Source organism: Amblyraja radiata, chromosome 37 (assembly GCF_010909765.2).
Source record: "Amblyraja radiata isolate CabotCenter1 chromosome 37, sAmbRad1.1.pri, whole genome shotgun sequence".
NCBI lineage: Eukaryota > Metazoa > Chordata > Chondrichthyes > Rajiformes > Rajidae > Amblyraja > Amblyraja radiata.
In genome coordinates this window covers 15353476-15370557 of record NC_045992.1, presented here as the reverse complement: position 1 = coordinate 15370557, position 17082 = coordinate 15353476, and the positions used below count along the sequence as shown (strand labels likewise).

The window sequence follows — 17082 nt, the reverse complement described above, 5'->3', positions numbered from 1 at the left end:
TATGTGTTTGCTTGTGAGAATTTATGTTAGTGTGTTTTTATATTTGTAGTGTGTGAGTGTGTGTGTGTTTGTGTGTGCGTGTGTATGTGTGTGTTTGTGCGTGTGTGTGTGTGTGTGTGTGTGTGTGTGTGTGTGTGAGGTGTGTGTGCGTGCGTGTGTGTGTGTGTGTGTGTGTGGTGCGCGTGTGTATGTGTGGTGTGTGTGTGTGTGTGTGTGTGGGTGTGTGTGGTGTGTGTGTGTGTGTGTGTGTGTGTATGTGTGTGTGTGTGTGTGTGTCTGTGTGGTGTGTGTGGTGTGTATGTGTGGTGTGTGTGTGTGTGTGTGTGTGTGTGTGTGTGTGTATGTGTGTGTGTGTGTGTGTGTGTGTGTATGTGTGTGTGCGTGTAGGTGTGTGTGTGTGTGTGTGTGTGTGTGTGTGTGTGTGTGTGTGTGTGTATGTGTGTGTGTGTGCGTGTGCATGTGCATGTGTGTGTTTGTGCATGTATGTGTGTGTGTGTGTGTGTGTGTGTGTGTGCGTGCGTAGGTGTGTGTGTGTGTGTGTGTGTGTGTGTGTGTGTGTGTGTGTGTGTGTGTGTGTGTGTGTGTGTGTGTGTGTGTGCGTGTGTGTGCGTGTGTGTGTGTGCTTAGTATAATTCCATTATCATGCGGACTTCAAGCAACTGTGTTGTCCTTTGATGTCTCATTAGGCCATTGCACATCCATCAAAGAGCTGCCCGGCACTTTGGAAGAAGGTTCGAGGAGCTTCAAGTTCTGGCGATAAATTGTAGACGTTCGCCTTCCACTGCTGGAAAATGATTGCAGTAATTGCCCTTGAGGTTAGGTTGCTCGGAAGTTCCTGTCCTCCAGCAGGCTGGCAGATCTGTTGGCAAGGGTCGCTGCGTCTTTGACTAGCTTGTAGCCAAAGAGCCTCATGGTGGGCTCGCAGACCTGCTGGACCACCCGGGCTATCTTGAAGGGCAGGCCGAGCCGCCACTTCTCAAACTGCTCCGAAGAGTTCTTGTGGGTGGAGTAGACGTTGTCGCTGGCCTTGGAGGCCCGGGTGTTCTCGTAGATCCATGTCTTCACCTCGTCCGTGATGGGGATGCCGGCGAAGCGGTACATCTCCTCGGCCCTCTTGAGGGGCTCCAGTGCGATATCCTCGTAGCGCATCAGCATGAAGCGGCCCCTGAGCCAGGGGGGCTGCCCCATGCCCAGCTGGGCGGAGGCCCGGAGGTTCTCGCAATTGCCCCGCAGCTTGCCCACCTCCTCGTCATCCGGCACGTGCCCCTCGTTCGCCCACTTCTTCCACGCGTCGTACTTGCCGGGGAAGGCCACCATGCGCGAGGCCAGCACCGCCCGTGGGTCGCGGACTAGCTGGATGATCCTGAGGTCGATCCTGAGGTCCTCCACCAGAGGACGGAGGTACTCCAGCTGCCTGAGGCGCACTGTCTTCATGGCCACGTGCTGCTTCTGCAGGCAGGCCCGGGTGGCCAGGGTCATGTTGAGAAGGCCGCACTGCCGCACACGGCACGGGAACCTCTGAGTGCCCCCCCTCTTGGTCGGAGTGCAGACCGCGCCCTCGCACAGCGACTTGCTGGAGCCCCGGCGGAAGAGGAAGCCGGTGACGTGGCGTTCGGGCGTGGGGAAGAGGAAGCTCTCCAGCGCATAGAGGTCGCACAGCATCAACTGCTGCATCATGTCGCGGTAGATGATGGAGGAGGCCACCGCGTTCATCCCCCCCGGCTCGAAGGTCACTGTCTTCTCCACGTGCCACAGTGGCTCGAACAGGTAGAAGATGTCGCTGTTCTGGTTGAAGAACTCACCCACGAAGGAGGACCCCGTCCTGGTGGTGGCCATCAACAGCAGGTGCCTCCTGCCCGTCACCTCCTTCCGCTCTTCCCCACCCAGTGTGGTCCGCAGCGTGGAGCAGTTTCTCTGCGCTTTGTGCAGCTGCCCCAGAGCGCTATTGGAGCTGGCCACCAGGGTGTTATTCTCAGTCAAGGCTCTGGCAGAGATGGTAATGTTCGGACCCATAAATTCCACTTGCGGGAATTTCAGCACAAACTTGTCGGACACCCTGAATGGGGAAAAAGTAGGTATTAGTAAAATGCTCACCACACTTTAAATACAGTCAGCGATGTAATTTTACCTTGAGCGGCACGGTGGCGCAGCGGTAGAGTTGCTGCCTTCACAGCGCTGGAGACCCGGGTTCGATCATGAATGTGGGTGCTGTCTGTACGGAGTTTGCACGTTCTCCTCGTGACCTGCGTGGGTTTACCCCGGGATCTCCGGTTTCCTCCCATACTCCAAAGACAAACACGTTTGTAGGCTAATTGGCTTGGAATAATTATAATTTGTCCCTAGTGTGTGTAGGTGAGTATAAGTGTGCAGGGATCGCTTGTCAGCGTGGACTCAATGGGCCGAAGGGCCTGTTTCCTCTTGGCTAAACTAAATTAAACGAAAATGAGTAAAAGCTTCTCAAGAGTCACTGCAACAAGTCAAATTTATCAAAAGATCAAAATTGCAACGAGGATTCAATTTTGGGTAAATGTTTTGAATGTCAATAAACTGCTATGAATAGAGGCAGTCAGTATACAGGCCGTCCCATGTCACACTTGTTCATAAGTTCTTGGAGCCAAAATTAGGCCGTTCGGCCCATCAAGTTTACTACCCCGTTCAATCATGGCTTCTGTATCTTTCCCTCTCAACCCCATTCTCCTGCCTTCTCCCCGTAACCCCTGGCAACCGGACTAATCAAGAATTGTTGACATCCCTAAATATGAGAAATTATTAAATGCAGAAATCCAAGATACATATATTTCTGCTCTCCTAGTTTCTGGTTTCCTATCTCTCTCTCTCCTTTCAGTAAATGTCCTTTCTCATGAGTCCTATGTGCCATTTGTTACAATACTGTTGACGTGTGGTTATTGGATCGAGTCATTTTTTGGCGTATTTTCCAACTTACGGACAAAATCCAGAGTTGGGCGTCTGTAACAGCTGGAACCCATTTGTTACCTGGGTTTAGTTTAGTTTAGTTTAGTTTAGTTTAGTTTAGTTTAGTTTAGTTTAGTTTAGTTTAGTTTAGTTTAGTTTTAGTTTTAGTTTTAGTTTAGCACTAGTGACAATGTACAATTATACCAAGCCAATTAACCTACAAACCTGTACGTCTTCGGAGTGTGGGAGGAAACCGGAGATGCTGGAGAAAATCCACGCAGGTCACGGGGAGAACGTACAGACAGCATCCGCAGTCAGGTTCGAAACTGTGTCTCTGGTGCAGTAATGCCCCTGTCCCACTTGGGAAACCTGAACGGAAACTTCTGGAGACCTTGCGCCCCACCCAAGGTTTCCGTGCAGTTCCCGGAGGTTGCAGGTGGTTGCCAGAAGTTGCAGGTAGTGGAAGCAGGTAGGGAGACTGACAAAAACCTCCGGGAACCGCACGGAAACCTTCGGTGGGGCGCAAAGTCTCCAGAGGTTTATGTTCAGGTTTCCTAAGTGGGACAGGGGCATAACTGTACCGCTGCGACACTGTGCCGCGCTGTATTACAGCCAGTGTCATGATACAATAGATACTATAATGGTGTTTAAGAGGCGTTTAGATGGGCACATGAAAATGAAAGGAATTGAGGGATATGGATCACATGCAGGCAGATGAGATCAGTTTAATTTGGCATCATGTTTGGCACAGACTTGGTGAGCCGAAGGGCCTGTTCCTGTGCTGTTCTATGTTCAATCTTCCGTGAATAGAGTCTGTCAGTGCAGAGGTATGATAAATGGAGGCCATCAACGGACTGTCATTATGTGCAGAATCCATCATCACATCAATGGGATAAATTGAATCTGTCATGGACTGATATCATAATTACATTCAACTGGTGCCTTAGGAGAACAATTAAAATCATTTTAAATGACCAAATATACACTCACACAGTGTCACTGAAGCAATTTTATTAATAGGATATGTCAGAGAATCATTATTACACTCGGAAAGTATCAATGAATTTACATGTGTGAATAAACCAGGGTTAAACATGGTTTGTGTGGGAAGGAACTGCAGATGCCGGTTTACACCGAAAGTCGACACAAAATGCTGGAGTAACTCAGCGGGACAGGCAGCATCTCTGGAAAAAAGGAATAGGTGATGTTTCGGGTCGAGACTCTTCTTCAGTCTGAGGGTCAGGGGAGGTGGAAATGAGAGGTATGAAAAGGTACAGAGGTATGAAAATCAGAAAATAACAAATCAAAGCCAGCAACAATGATCAAGGAAAAGTGGAGCCCACAATGGTGCATTGTTGGCTGGGGAAAGGAGATAACGAGCAGATACAAACAGTGAAACTAAGCAGGACGACAGTGTTTATTTATACTATTAGGTTCATTCACTATGTTGAATGGATGTAAGGCACTATTGTGGCATAATTGTTATGTTCCATGTTTAGTTATCCAACCAAAATGAGTTCACTTCCCACCATGGGAATTTGAGGACAAAGAAGGTGACATTGTCTACAAGCTGATAGGCCATTCAACAGTCAAGTTTAGTTTAGTTTAGTTTAGTTTAGTTTAGTTTAGTTTAGTTTAGTTTAGTTTAGTTTAGTTTAGTTTAGTTAAGGTACACAGTGTGGAAACAGGCTCTTCGGCCCACCGAGTCTGTGCCGACCACCGATCCCCCCATACACTAGCACTACCCTGCACACTAGGGACAATTAACAATCTCTACCGAAGCCAATTAACCTTCAAACCTGTATATCTTTGGAGTGTGGGAGGAAACCAGAGCACCCGGAGAAAACCCACGTGATCACACGGAGAACATACAAATGCACACACACACACACGCATGCACATATACACACACACGCACACACACACACATACAGACAGTAGGTATGTTACAATACTTACCTTCAGCGGCGCTGCAGTTCTGCCACTGGCCGCGTGCACGATTTTGCCGTGTTTGAGGGGGGGGGAGGGTTAAAACGCGTTTTCTCCTACCTTGTCCTGTATTATATTTTGTTGGAGTGCAAGCTTTTGCTGAAGAATTGTTCCGACGGCCGTTCTGTGTTTTTTTTTTAATTCGCCCGACAAGTTCATCGCTGGAGTAATTTTAAAACCAGCTTCTGAAGCCGTCATACGCAACCACAACATTCCAATTGATCGCGTTCCAGAAAAACCCACTCGCAAGTTGATTTAAATGGCCATTAATTTACAGGTTTTAAACATTAAATTCCTTCCATTTGGCCTATAAACCCATGATAATGAGATTTTAAAATTATGTTATATTGCAAATTCTTGTGTGAATGTTATTTGGACACTTAGGCTATTTAAAAATGTTAATCTATTCTTAAGAAATGGATAGATGTTTGGATCTAGTAATTGAATTTAGGTAGCTAACTAATTATATGCTTTAATTTCAAGTTATCTAAGTAAGATTGTTTCATATTTGTTTCAGAATGCTTTAGTTCTCTTAATTTTTAAGAAAGTTATGGGCTTTTGACTGTCCTCGATCACAGCTTTTGTGCTGTCAATGGAAAAGCAATAGGGAACAAGATGCTAATTTCCGAGTATGAAAATGGTCATTACTTATTTAATACTGAAGATATGAAAGTGAATTAGGTGTCAAATTAAACTTCTTTTTATGCTTTATCTGATGGGATAAATTACAGACTTGATTTTTTAAATCTCAAAATTTTGTAACATTGCTACAGACAGGACCCGTAGTCAGGATCGAACCCGGGTCTTTGGCTCTGTAAGGCAGCAACTCTACCGCTGCACCATGGTGACAAAGAAAGTGTTTTATTATCATATGAGCCGATAGGAAACCATCAAATTCTTACTGTACTTCCAGCAGCAGCACAATAGGTTCTTAAACACGGCACTCAATAAATAATAAAACAAAGAAACAAAAAAAAAAATGCTTAATAAATTTAAATAAAACTGCACTAATATAGTGCAGAACCAAAACAGGGCTCAAAGTCCCTCGTGTAACACAGGGAGCTCATAGTTCAAAGTTTGGTTTAGTTTAGTTTTGTGATAAAGTGTGGAAACAAGCCCTTCGGCCCACCGAGTCCGCACCGACCAGCGATCCCCACACATTAACACTACACCTAATCAGCTACACACACACACACTTGTGACAATTGACATTTATACCAAGCCAATTAATCTACGTCTTCGGAGGAAACCGGAGCACCCAGAGAAAACCGACGGGGTCACGGGGAAAACGTACAAACTCTGTACAGACAGCACCCGTAGTCGGAATCGAGCCCGGGTCTCTGGCGCTGTAAGGCAGCAACTCTACCGCTGTGCCACCATGCTGCTATTTAGTATTTCTTAATAACATTAATTAAAATCAGCATTACTTTAAAATCATTTTCATCCATTGTAATTTTTAAATATTTCTAAATATTTGAGGCAATTAACTACTTTTTGTAACGTTCAATGGCCTGACGGTTGTTGAGAAGATGTTCCTGAACTTGTAACCAAGTTTCGTCAAATTGAATTCACAGCTGTATGTATTCCATGCATACCAGGGCACATCAAAGGTTGGGTATATGACAGCATGGGATCTCATGACTCCACATGGCCTCTCCAGCATCAACCTAAACGGTAACCAGGGGTGTGAATAGATTTACATGGCAGCACGGTGGCTCAGCGGTAGAGTTGCTGCCTCACAGCGCCAGAGACCTGGGTTCGATCCCGACTGCGGGTGCCCTCTGTACGGAGTTTGTATGTTCTCCCCGTGACGTGCGTGAGTTTTCTCCAGGAGCTCCGGTTTCCTCTCACACTCCAAAGACGTAGGTTAATTGGCTTGGTATAAAATTGTAAAATTGTGCCTACTGTGTGCTGGGATCGCTGGTCGGCATTGACTCAGTGGGTCGAAGGGCTTGTTTCTGCACTGTACCTCTAAACTAAACTTAGCCAAACTGCTGTACATCAATCACTTCATGAGCCGCGATGCCATTGAGGAAAAATGATTCTATTTGATCAGTAACACACTCACCAATCTTTTATTTCCATTTCCCCTACAACCTGTGGTATTAGGTTAAGAAATTCATGGAATCTATAGACTTTAGAGAACAGGCCCTTCGGCCCACCGAGTCTACACCGACCAGTGATCATACACCAGCATTATCCTACACACTGGGGACAAATGACAATTTTACCGAAGCCAATTAACCTACAAACCTGCGTCTCTTTGGAGTGTGGGAAGAAACCGGAACACCCGGAGAAAACCCGCACAAGTCACGTGGTGAACGTACAAACTCCACAGACAGCACCCATAGTCAGGATCGAACCTGGGTCTCTGGCGCTGCGAGGCACTAACTCTACTGGTGTGCCACCATTCCACTCTATTAGGTTAACAAATTCGCCAATGTCATAAAAAGGAATTGCAGGTGTGGTTTATACCAAAGATAGACACAACGTGCTGGAGTAACTCAGCGGGGGTCAGGCAGCATCTCTGGAAGAAGTGGATAGCTGATGTTTCAGGTTGGGACCCATCCTCAGTCTGAAAAAGGGTCCCAGCTCGAAACGTCACCTATCATTTTTCTGCAGAGATGCTGCTTGACCCGCTGAGTTTCTCCAGCACCTAGTGTCTACCATTGACTCCTAGGCCCCCTGCATGTTAAGTTATCACTCCATCACCACAGGGCGAGGGTTCCTCCTCATTCCCAACCCCACCTCTGGAGCATGTTCACCCTCGCCGCTGTTTAAGGAAGCATCTTTTAAGATCATAAGCGATAGGAGCAGAATTAGGCAATTCGGCCCATCCAGTCTACTCCGCCATTCGATCATGGCTGATCTATCTCTCCCTCCAAACCCCATTCTCCTGCCTTCTCCCCATAACCCCTGATAGAATCTATCTATCCCTGCCTTAAAAATATCCATTGACTTCCACAGATTCACCAGCCTCTCACTAAAGAAATTCCTCCTCATCTCTTTCCTAAAAGAATGTCCTATAATTCTGAGGCTACGACCTCTGGTCCGAGGCTCCCCCACCAGTGGAAACATCCGCTCCACATGCACTGTGTCCAGGCCTGATAGATTCTGGGCATTTGTATAACAAACGCTGGTATTACTGGTAACAGCCAAATCCCCGGTTTATTTACGAGGCATACATTGAAAGGGAACGTGTCAACACATCGGGATTATAAATAGACGTTCAAGCAGGATTTGTTGACGGAACAAAAAATGGCAGGCAATGGATCCGGCCTGCTTCCTGAACTCATTGCCCAAGCCCACCCGCGATCCCCGCTCATTCACACTATCTTATACAAGGGACAGTTTTTTAACATTTATACCAAGCCAATTAACCTACAAACTTAGAGCCCCCGCCTTCGCTTAGTGGTATTAAAGTGAATGTAATTCCCCTGTCCCACTTAGGAAACCTGAACGGAAACCTCTGAGACTTTGCGCCCCACCCAAGGTTTTCATGCGGTTCCCGGAGGTTTTTGTCAGTCTCCCAACCTGCTTCCACTACCTGCAACATCCTCAAACCACCTGCAACCTCCGGGAACCGCACGGAAACCTTGGGTGGGGCACAAAGTCTCCAGAGGTTTCCGTTCAGGTTTCCTAAGTGGGACAGGGGCATAATTCGTCTGGGTGTGTCGGTTGCCTTCCATCTGTTCTGTTTGAACAAGGCTACCATGGGTTTGAGTGAGTGGATCCGAGACCGTCCCTGCATTGTATACAAATAAAGAAGGGTTTTGACTTCAGTGTTCCACTCAGTTTCTTTTACTGAACCAGACTAGGGGTAAGTTTAGATCCGGGCATTCACAGAACCAGGGGTCACAGTTTAAGAATAAGGGGTAGGCCATTTAGGACTGAGATGAGAAAAAACCCTTTCACCCAGAGAGTTGTGAATCTGTGGAATTCTCTGCCACAGAAGGCAATGGAGGCCAATTCACGGGATGTTCTTAAGAGAGAGTTAGATATAGCTCTTTGGGCTAGCAGAATCATGGGATAAGGGGGAAAAGCAGCAACAGGGTACTGATTTTGGATGATCATCCATGATCATAGTGAATGGCGGTGCTGGCTCGAAGGGCCGAATGGCCTACTCCTGCACCTATCTTCTATGTTTCTATGTTTCTAAGAAGGAGGGTCCTGACACAAAAAGTCATCTATCCATGTTCTCCAGAGATGCTGCTTGACCTGCCGAGTTACTCCAGCACTTTGTGTGTTTTATTTTGCGTAAACCAGCATCTGCAGTTCTTTCTGCCTTTATTTTGGCCCGGATCCATTGAGCTCATTGCCCAGGGCTAATCCCTCCCACACAAGCCCATTCTCTTTGTATAACTCAACCTTCCCGGATAAGGAGATTGATTGAATGAATGAATGGCTTCATAGTCACACGTGACAAGTCACAGTGAAATTCTTTGCTTGCATCCCCAAGGTATGCAAAGAGTCACCACATAAAGGGCGCTGACAAAGAGGGAACGTCTTACCTTGAAATAATGTTGTTCTCTTTCTCAATGATCACAAGGGCAACAAGGAAAAATAGAATAATGGCATATTTGCTCCTCATTCTCATTGCTACTGTCTTTGAGGCTGGGATCCTGATACAATGGTGCGCAGGAGGTCCCTAGGCACAGAAGTGTGCCACTCAATGGTCCGCCAGAGATTCGGTACAGCCCACCTCCGTGCCAGCGTAGGGCCAGTCTACTGGTGAAGGTATCGGTCACAGAGTCTCTCTCCTCTCCCCAGTCACACCAAATTGTGCTGCAAAGACAACACAGAGAAGGAGTTTAATTATTCAGCTCAGAGCTCACCCCGTGCAAAAAAACCTTGCGCTGAACACCTTCGCTCTGTCCGCCTTGGCCTACGCGATCTCCCAGTTACCAAACCCTTTCCCCTCCCACTCCCACTCCCACATTGAACTTTCTGTCCTGGGCCTCCTCCACTGTCAGAGTGAGGCCCATCGCAAATTGGAGAAACAGCACCTCATATTTCGCTCGGTCAGCTCACACCCCAGCGGTCTGAACATTGATCTAATGATGAATCTTGAATCTAATTTCAAGCAATCCTTGCGTTCCTTCCCTCTTCCGCCCTCCCCCACCCTGGTCATTCTAGTAAAGTTCAGTTTAGTTTGGTTTATTGTCACGTGTACCGAGGTACAGTGAAAAGCTTTTGTTGCGTGCTAACCAGCCAGCGGAAAGACAACACATGATGGTCCTCGGCAATCCTGCTAGTTTAACTGTTCGTATCCCTTCATCATCACCTCTTCCACAGCCAACAATGGACCATTGTGGGCTCCACCTTTCCTTGATCTTCGGTGCAGACTCTGATTTGTTCTAAACATGTTCATACCTCTGGTTTCCCTCTCGCCTGTCTCTCAGTCAGAAGAAGGGTCACGACCCTAAATGTCGCCGATTCCTTTTCTCCAGTGATGCTGCCTGACCCGCTGAGTTACTGCAGCATTTTGTGTCTATCACTGGTGCTACCACCATTGGCTACAATCTTAGTCTCTTGACCCCTCCTGTTCTCCCAACCTCTTTCCCACCTGACACTCTGGTGACCCCTCCTTTCTCCAATAGCCCCGCCCCCCCCCGCTCCAAGTGTTCCCTCCACCTGCTCCTGCCCCTCCCCATCCTACCTGCTTGCAGCCCCCTCCCACCCCCGCACCCTGCTGCCAGTCCCTCCCTCTTCCACTAACAGCCCCGTCCACCTGCAATGATGCCCCTCTCTCCCAGTCTAACAAGTGAGTGTGTTCCCACTGTGCTGTTCTTCCATTCCTATTTCATTACGCATAGTGCCCTGCACTCTTACCTTAGACCATAGAACAATACAGCCTATAGCGGCACAGTGATAGAGTCGCTGTTAATGGTTGCCAACTTTCTCACTCCCAAATAAGGGACAAAAGGTCAAAATACGGGACAAATTCCCAACGGCAATTTGTTGACCGACTCGGCCGTGGCTGGGTGAATGATGAGTTGGCCCGGGTGCTGGACTGCACACAAAGCCCAACCGGAGGGACAGCTGAGGAGTTTTGGCCTGCGCGACATCACGCACAATGTCCGGCACCCCATCCAACTCATGAACCGATGATCGGCCATGAGAGGGAGGGGTGGTGGTGTCGGCGGTAAGCGAAGGTCCGAAGGTCGGACAGCTGGCCGGGCTGCAGACCAACGGGGCCACGGTCCAGGCACTGCTGCTGCACTCCATGGGCAGCACCACATCGGGACAGGTGAGGCAGGGTCGGATGCGGTGCTCCGACCCAACAGTCCCCTCCACCCGAGTAGTAGCAGTCAAATACGGGACAAGGGCGGTCCCAATTTAGCCCAATTTACGGGATGTGCCGGCCAATACGGGACAGTTGGCAACTCTAGTCGCTGCCTCATAGCGCCAGAAACCCAGGTTCGATCCTGACTACGGGTACGGAGATTGCACGTTCTCCCCGTGACCGCGTGGGTTTTCTCTGGGGGCTCCGGTTACCTCCCACACTCCAAAGACGTGCAGGTTTGTAGGTTAATTGGCTTTGGTAAAAATTGTTAATTGTTCCTAGTGCGTAGGATAGAGCCAGTGTACGGTTGATCGTGGATCGGCACGGACTTGGTGGGCTGATGAAAAGTTTAAATGCTTTAAAATATATAAAAAATACATAGTGGAATACTTGACTAGGTTGTAGCTTATATTTCATCTCAAGCAGGCCTTCTCCAGTGGATTGATAGGAGAGAGGGAGGCAAGTCCAGGCTTGTTTCAGGTTGGTGTATATTGAGACAATGACCGGTGCCGTTGAAATGTGTCTACCAATTGATAAGAGAGACAGGCTCAGACTCGTGTAGTGATGTGTATTGATTGAATCTTGTGACCTCTTTGGAATGTGATTAAGTGACACACAGTATAAAGCACCGTGCAAAGCTCTGTTCATTGAAGTGGGAAGTCAAGTGTCTGTGTTGCTTACTTGACTGTTGTATCCCCATCACTTCCTGGCCGATGATCAGTAAAGCTTGATTTGGTCTACCTAACATTTCTGTGAGTTGTCTGTTTATTAAGAAGTGTTTGGCAGGATCTCACTGGGACCATCAACAGATTAATGTGTAAGAGGCTGCAGAGTGACCGGGATTGGACAGGGAGAAAACTGAGCACTGATCAGACCCTTTGAGACCGACTCCCATAGAGACGCCCGGGAACATCTGTTGTCCTTCATCAGAAGTTGATCTGGCCCCCCTCCTTAATACAGACAACGGTAAGACCAATTGTGTATGTATTTTGCTACCAGGAGAGTAGTCGGTGATTGGGCATGGCAAACTAAAAATTTGTTGCAAATGTGTTATTTTGCTACTGGGAAAGTAGTTGGCAATTGGCTCCGGAAACTAAAAAAGTTTGTCGTTCACAAATGGGGAATAATCTGGATAAAAGTGACGGTGGAACGCCCGTCCAACATAACCCGCGGACCCCTTGTCTGGCATGGCGACCCTATTTGTGGAAGGAGGAATAAGGAACAAATTCAGGGGGGCTCCAGCCACTCCTCAGGGAAGGACACCCCCAGAAGAAAATGATACTGAGAGCGACTGGGAGACTAAAAAGGAAGATGAGAGAGAAGGGAAAGGGCTGAGGCAGAAGAGGAAGGAGTAGTATTGAATCCAGCAGTGAGAGAGTTAAACAATGCAGAGCTAGAGTATCATTGAGACAGGATACTACTGTTGCCCCTTGCCTCTGCCAAAGCACCGAATTCTGCACATTGGTCCCCACAGAACCAAAGATTCTAGTAAACAGAACGGCCTTGCCAAGACATGGGTGATGTAAAGTTAATACAGAGGGACGCCTCTAAGTGCACAGCACGAATTTTGGAAATGAGAGGGCAGCGCCATTGACTCTTTGACGGGCCTCTGGCTCACTCCTCTCGGGCAAGTTTGTATAATTGATGTTTTTCTGTTCGTTCTTTTATATTACATACACTGCCTTACGAATGCTGGTAAGGAGGGAAAACAATGGAGATACACCTTACAATTTCAAAACCTAATTGTGATGCCCATTTTCCTTTGTGAAAATTCCATGTTAATTCAGTACATCACGTGTGGAATGGTGGGCAATCTTATGAGTGTATTTGGGTGTATAAAAGTTTTAAGAGTCTGAATAATTTCCTTGAGGTGTGTATAATTGTGCTAGTTTTGAGTGAGAATTGCTTTAAAATGTGTGAATATGTGTGAGATTTAGCATATGGCATGAGGTGTGGCAACATGTGAGTGAATGTCACAGAAAAAAATGTTTTAAGAGGTAGTGTCTCTTTAAGAAGTTGCAGTTGTGTGGGGGGTGGAGCCACACAGTTATTTTCTTTTCCTTTGTTCTTTGGGTATGCTTTTCTATTTATGTAGAAATTAACTGTTTATTCTTTGTTTTCTTTTAACTGTTAAACAGGGGAGAGATGCAAAAATGCATTGTTTTGTCTTATCAATGTTTTAAGTTTGTTTTTTTCCCAATTTCTAATCTTTTGAACTGAGTTCAAAAAGAGACCTGGATGCTTTTGGCATCCTGGTTAAAGTGAGATATCGCAGAGAAAAAAAAGTTAATTTGGGAAAATTGTGATTAGTATATATTCAAGCTAGGAATTTGAAATTGTGAATTTGGGGAGATAGGTTGAAACAATTGGGAATAATCTTTTTATTGTTTTTCTTACGGAGAGGAGGAAACACTTTTTCTCACAGAGAGTGGTGAGTCTGTGGAATTCTCTGCCTCAGAGGGCGGTGGAGGCGGGTTCTCTGGATGCTTTCAAGAGAAAGCTAGATAGGGCTCTTAAAGATAGCGGAGTCAGGGGATATGGGGAGAAGGCAGGAATGGGGTACTGATTGTGAATGATCAGCCATAATCACATTGAATGGCGGTGCTGGCTCGAAGGGCCGAATGGCCTACTCCTGCACCTATTGTCTATTGTCTATTAATAATGATTTTTAAAATAATTTTTTTAAAGAGTTTAAAGATATTGGCAAAGTTATGTATTACTGATTTTGAGTTTTTGAGTTATTTTGGGAAAGCTTGTTTTGATGTGTTAATAGTGTTTGTCTTTTAGAATGAAAATGAGCAGCCAGGTTCCTGTCTACAGGGAAGTATATGTGTGGAGGCTTGAAGCATGTGCTGCGTAAGGGACAAATGAAGGTCCATGCAGTATTGTGTTAGTTGATTACATCAGACCGTAGCTTACAAAAGGGGGTTTGAGGGAACTCACAATGAGGGGTAAAAAGTGATAGATAAAGTAGATTGGGGTGGAGAAACATATTTGGACATTGAAGAGATAATTTTTAGGTGGGGGTCCCTCTTCAGATAGACTCTGATCAGGGAACACGGTCACAGGGAAGGGGATGAAGGAGGTTTCTGCCCTGCCAGTCGTTAAAGACTGATTTCACATTTCCAAACCATCCGCAGAGTTTTGGATTAGTGGAGGGAATGAATAGGACACTAAAGAGTTTAAGTAAAGCCTTGACTGAGACTGGACTGGAATGGGTTAAGGTATTCCCAGTCATTCTGATGATTCAGAACAACCCGCTCGGCCTGTGGACTTCGGGAGCCGCGGTCTCCGGTAGGAAGCGGCTGATTTGGAACTCAAAGCCGTTGGAACTGTTCTTTCCAAAGCCAGAGCTCCATCATCCGGCGAGAGGGCCTGAAACACTGGGTCTCCTCCATGGCGACTATGGAGGCCTCAAATAGGCCCTGTCCACAGGTGAACACAGAGGAAGAGGACTGGACTTTTACTGCCTTCCCTCACAGTAGAAAACGTACATTCTGCTGTGGGGGGACATTTCATGTTAAATTCTATAGTGTGTTGTGTTTTTCTCTTTATTTCTATGGATGTATGGCAACCCAAATTCTTATATGTACAGCACTTTGGTTTAATGCGAGTTGATTTAAAAGTGCTATATAAATAAAATTTGATTGATTGATTGATTGATTGAACCCCAGCTCGAGAGACAGGATTAATGCTTTTTGAATTGATAACAGGATGAGCTATGAACCTACCAGAAGATGTGGAAGTTACACCTACAGGCCCTCAGTGATTAACTAATTATGTATGCATAGCAATTAACCCATGCCTTGCCAGGTGTGCATTCCCAGGTGCGGGAGGCACAGAAGCCACTACCAGTTGAACACAGGGACGAGTCCATACTGTCAGACTACATGCTGATAAGGTACAGGGACCAGAATAAATTGAGACTGTGTTGAAAGGAACTATACCAAGTGCTACCGACAACATCAATCGTCGTTGGATACATCTGATTGACTGTAAACAGTTCAGAGAAGCAAGAAAGGACAATGGGACTATTGACCCTCTTTTTAACCTGGGGTTGGCCCAGATGGACCGGACTTGGGGAAATAACTGGTTTCTGTCTATGAGTTTAGAATTTCCCCTTCATGATAATATGCTGGGTGTGTACGCACATCCCACATAATGATGGAGGAGGAATGCCCCTCTTAACAATATCCCTTTATCTTATTGAGATTCTCTACCTAACATTTTTGTGAGTTGTCTGGTTATTAAGAAGTGAACCTTAACAAAGAAGTGCTTGTTTCCGTGGTGTATCTCTTCATGAAACTAAACGAACAAGGATTGTCTCTGTGATCACACTGTGATCAGCACTAACCACAATTCAATGACTTTATTGCAAATGTACTGGGCTCCAGGGCCACATTTGCATTGCCCACCTCTGATTAAAAACTTGCTCAGCTAGCCAACCTAGTCCATCCCTCCCCCAATCCACGTTTTCACCCTCTCCCTTTCCCCAATCTTGAATCGAGTGTGCAAGGAAAGAGAAAACCAGATGTTAAAACTGACCCTGTTAAGTGTACGGCTAGGCAGTCGGCAGCAGTGGGAGAAATAAACGCCTTGGAATGGTTCTCATCCGTAACCCTTTCCTGTGAACTGAGTAATCAACAGCGTAGCGGTAGAAATGCTGCCTCACAGCGCCAGCGACCCGGATTCCATCCTCACCTCTGTCTGTCTGTCTGGAGTTTCTACATTCTCCCCGTGACATGCGCGGGTTTTCACCGGGTGCTCCAGTTTCCTGGTACACTCCAAAGACGAGCAGGTTTGCAGGTTAATTTGCTTTGGTAAAAATGATAAATTATCTCTATAGTGTGTAGGATACTGCTAGTGGACTCAGTGGACCGAAGGACCCGTTTCCACGCTGTATCTCTGAAGTCTAATGTCTAAAGCCTTTTCAATCCATTTTTTTTTGAGGATGTGACAAGTAAAATGGATGAAGGAGAGCCAGTGCATCTGGACATTCAGAAAGCCTTTGATAAGTTCCCACACAGGAGATTAGTGGGCAAAATTGGAGCACATGATATAGGGGGTATTGTGGGTCCCTGTCAGAATGGCAGGCAGTGGCGAGTGGAGTGCCGCAAGGCTCGGTGCTGGGGCCGCAACTATTTACAATATATATCAATGATTTAGATGATGAGATTAAAAGTAACACTTGCAAATTTGCAGATGACATAAAGCTGGGTGGCTGTGTGAACTGCGAAGAGGATGCTAGGAGGTTGCAGTGTGACTTGGATAGGTTGAGTGAGTGGGCAGATGCATGGCAGATGCAGTATAATGTAGATAAATGTGGGGTTTGGCGGCAAGAACAAGGAAGCAGATTATTATCTCAATGGTGTCAGATTAGGAAAAAGGGAAGTGCAACGAGACCTGGATGTCCATGTCACTGAAAGTAAACATGCAGGTACAGCAGGCAGTGAAGAAAGCTAATGGCATGTTGGCCTTCATAACAAGAGGAGTTGAGTATTGGAGTAAAGAGTAAAATTCTGCAGTTGTACAGGGCCCTGGTGAGACCACATCTGGAGTATTATGTGCAGTTTTTGTCTCATAATTTGAGGAAGGACATCCTTGCTATTGAGGCAGTGCAGCGTAGGTTCGCAAGGTTAATCCCCGGGATGGCAGGACTGTCATATGAGGAAAGATTGAAAAGACTAGGCTTGTATTCACTGGAATTTAGAAGGGTGCGAGGGAATCTTATAGAAACATATAAAATTATAAAAGGACTGGACAAGCTAGATGCAGGAAAAATGTTCCCAATGTTGGGGGAGTCCAGAACCAGGGCCCACAGTCTAAGAATAAAGGCGAGGTCATTTAAAACTGAGATGAGAAAACACTTTTTCACCCAGAGAGTTGTGAATTTG

At 46.4% G+C, this 17082-nt stretch overlaps 1 protein-coding gene across 1 annotated transcript; it reads right to left on the bottom strand.

Annotated features, from left to right (window-relative positions):
• Positions 1–539: 539 nt before the first annotated feature.
• On the bottom strand, positions 540–9716 carry chst3 (carbohydrate sulfotransferase 3). Its single transcript, XM_033012447.1, has 2 exons — positions 9414–9716; positions 540–2056 (listed from the first exon to the last, which is right to left on the bottom strand). Exons 1-2 carry the CDS (start codon positions 9497–9499, stop codon positions 817–819), a joined length of 1326 nt encoding a protein of 441 aa, XP_032868338.1. The 5' UTR covers positions 9500–9716; the 3' UTR covers positions 540–816.
• Positions 9717–17082: the final 7366 nt, after the last annotated feature.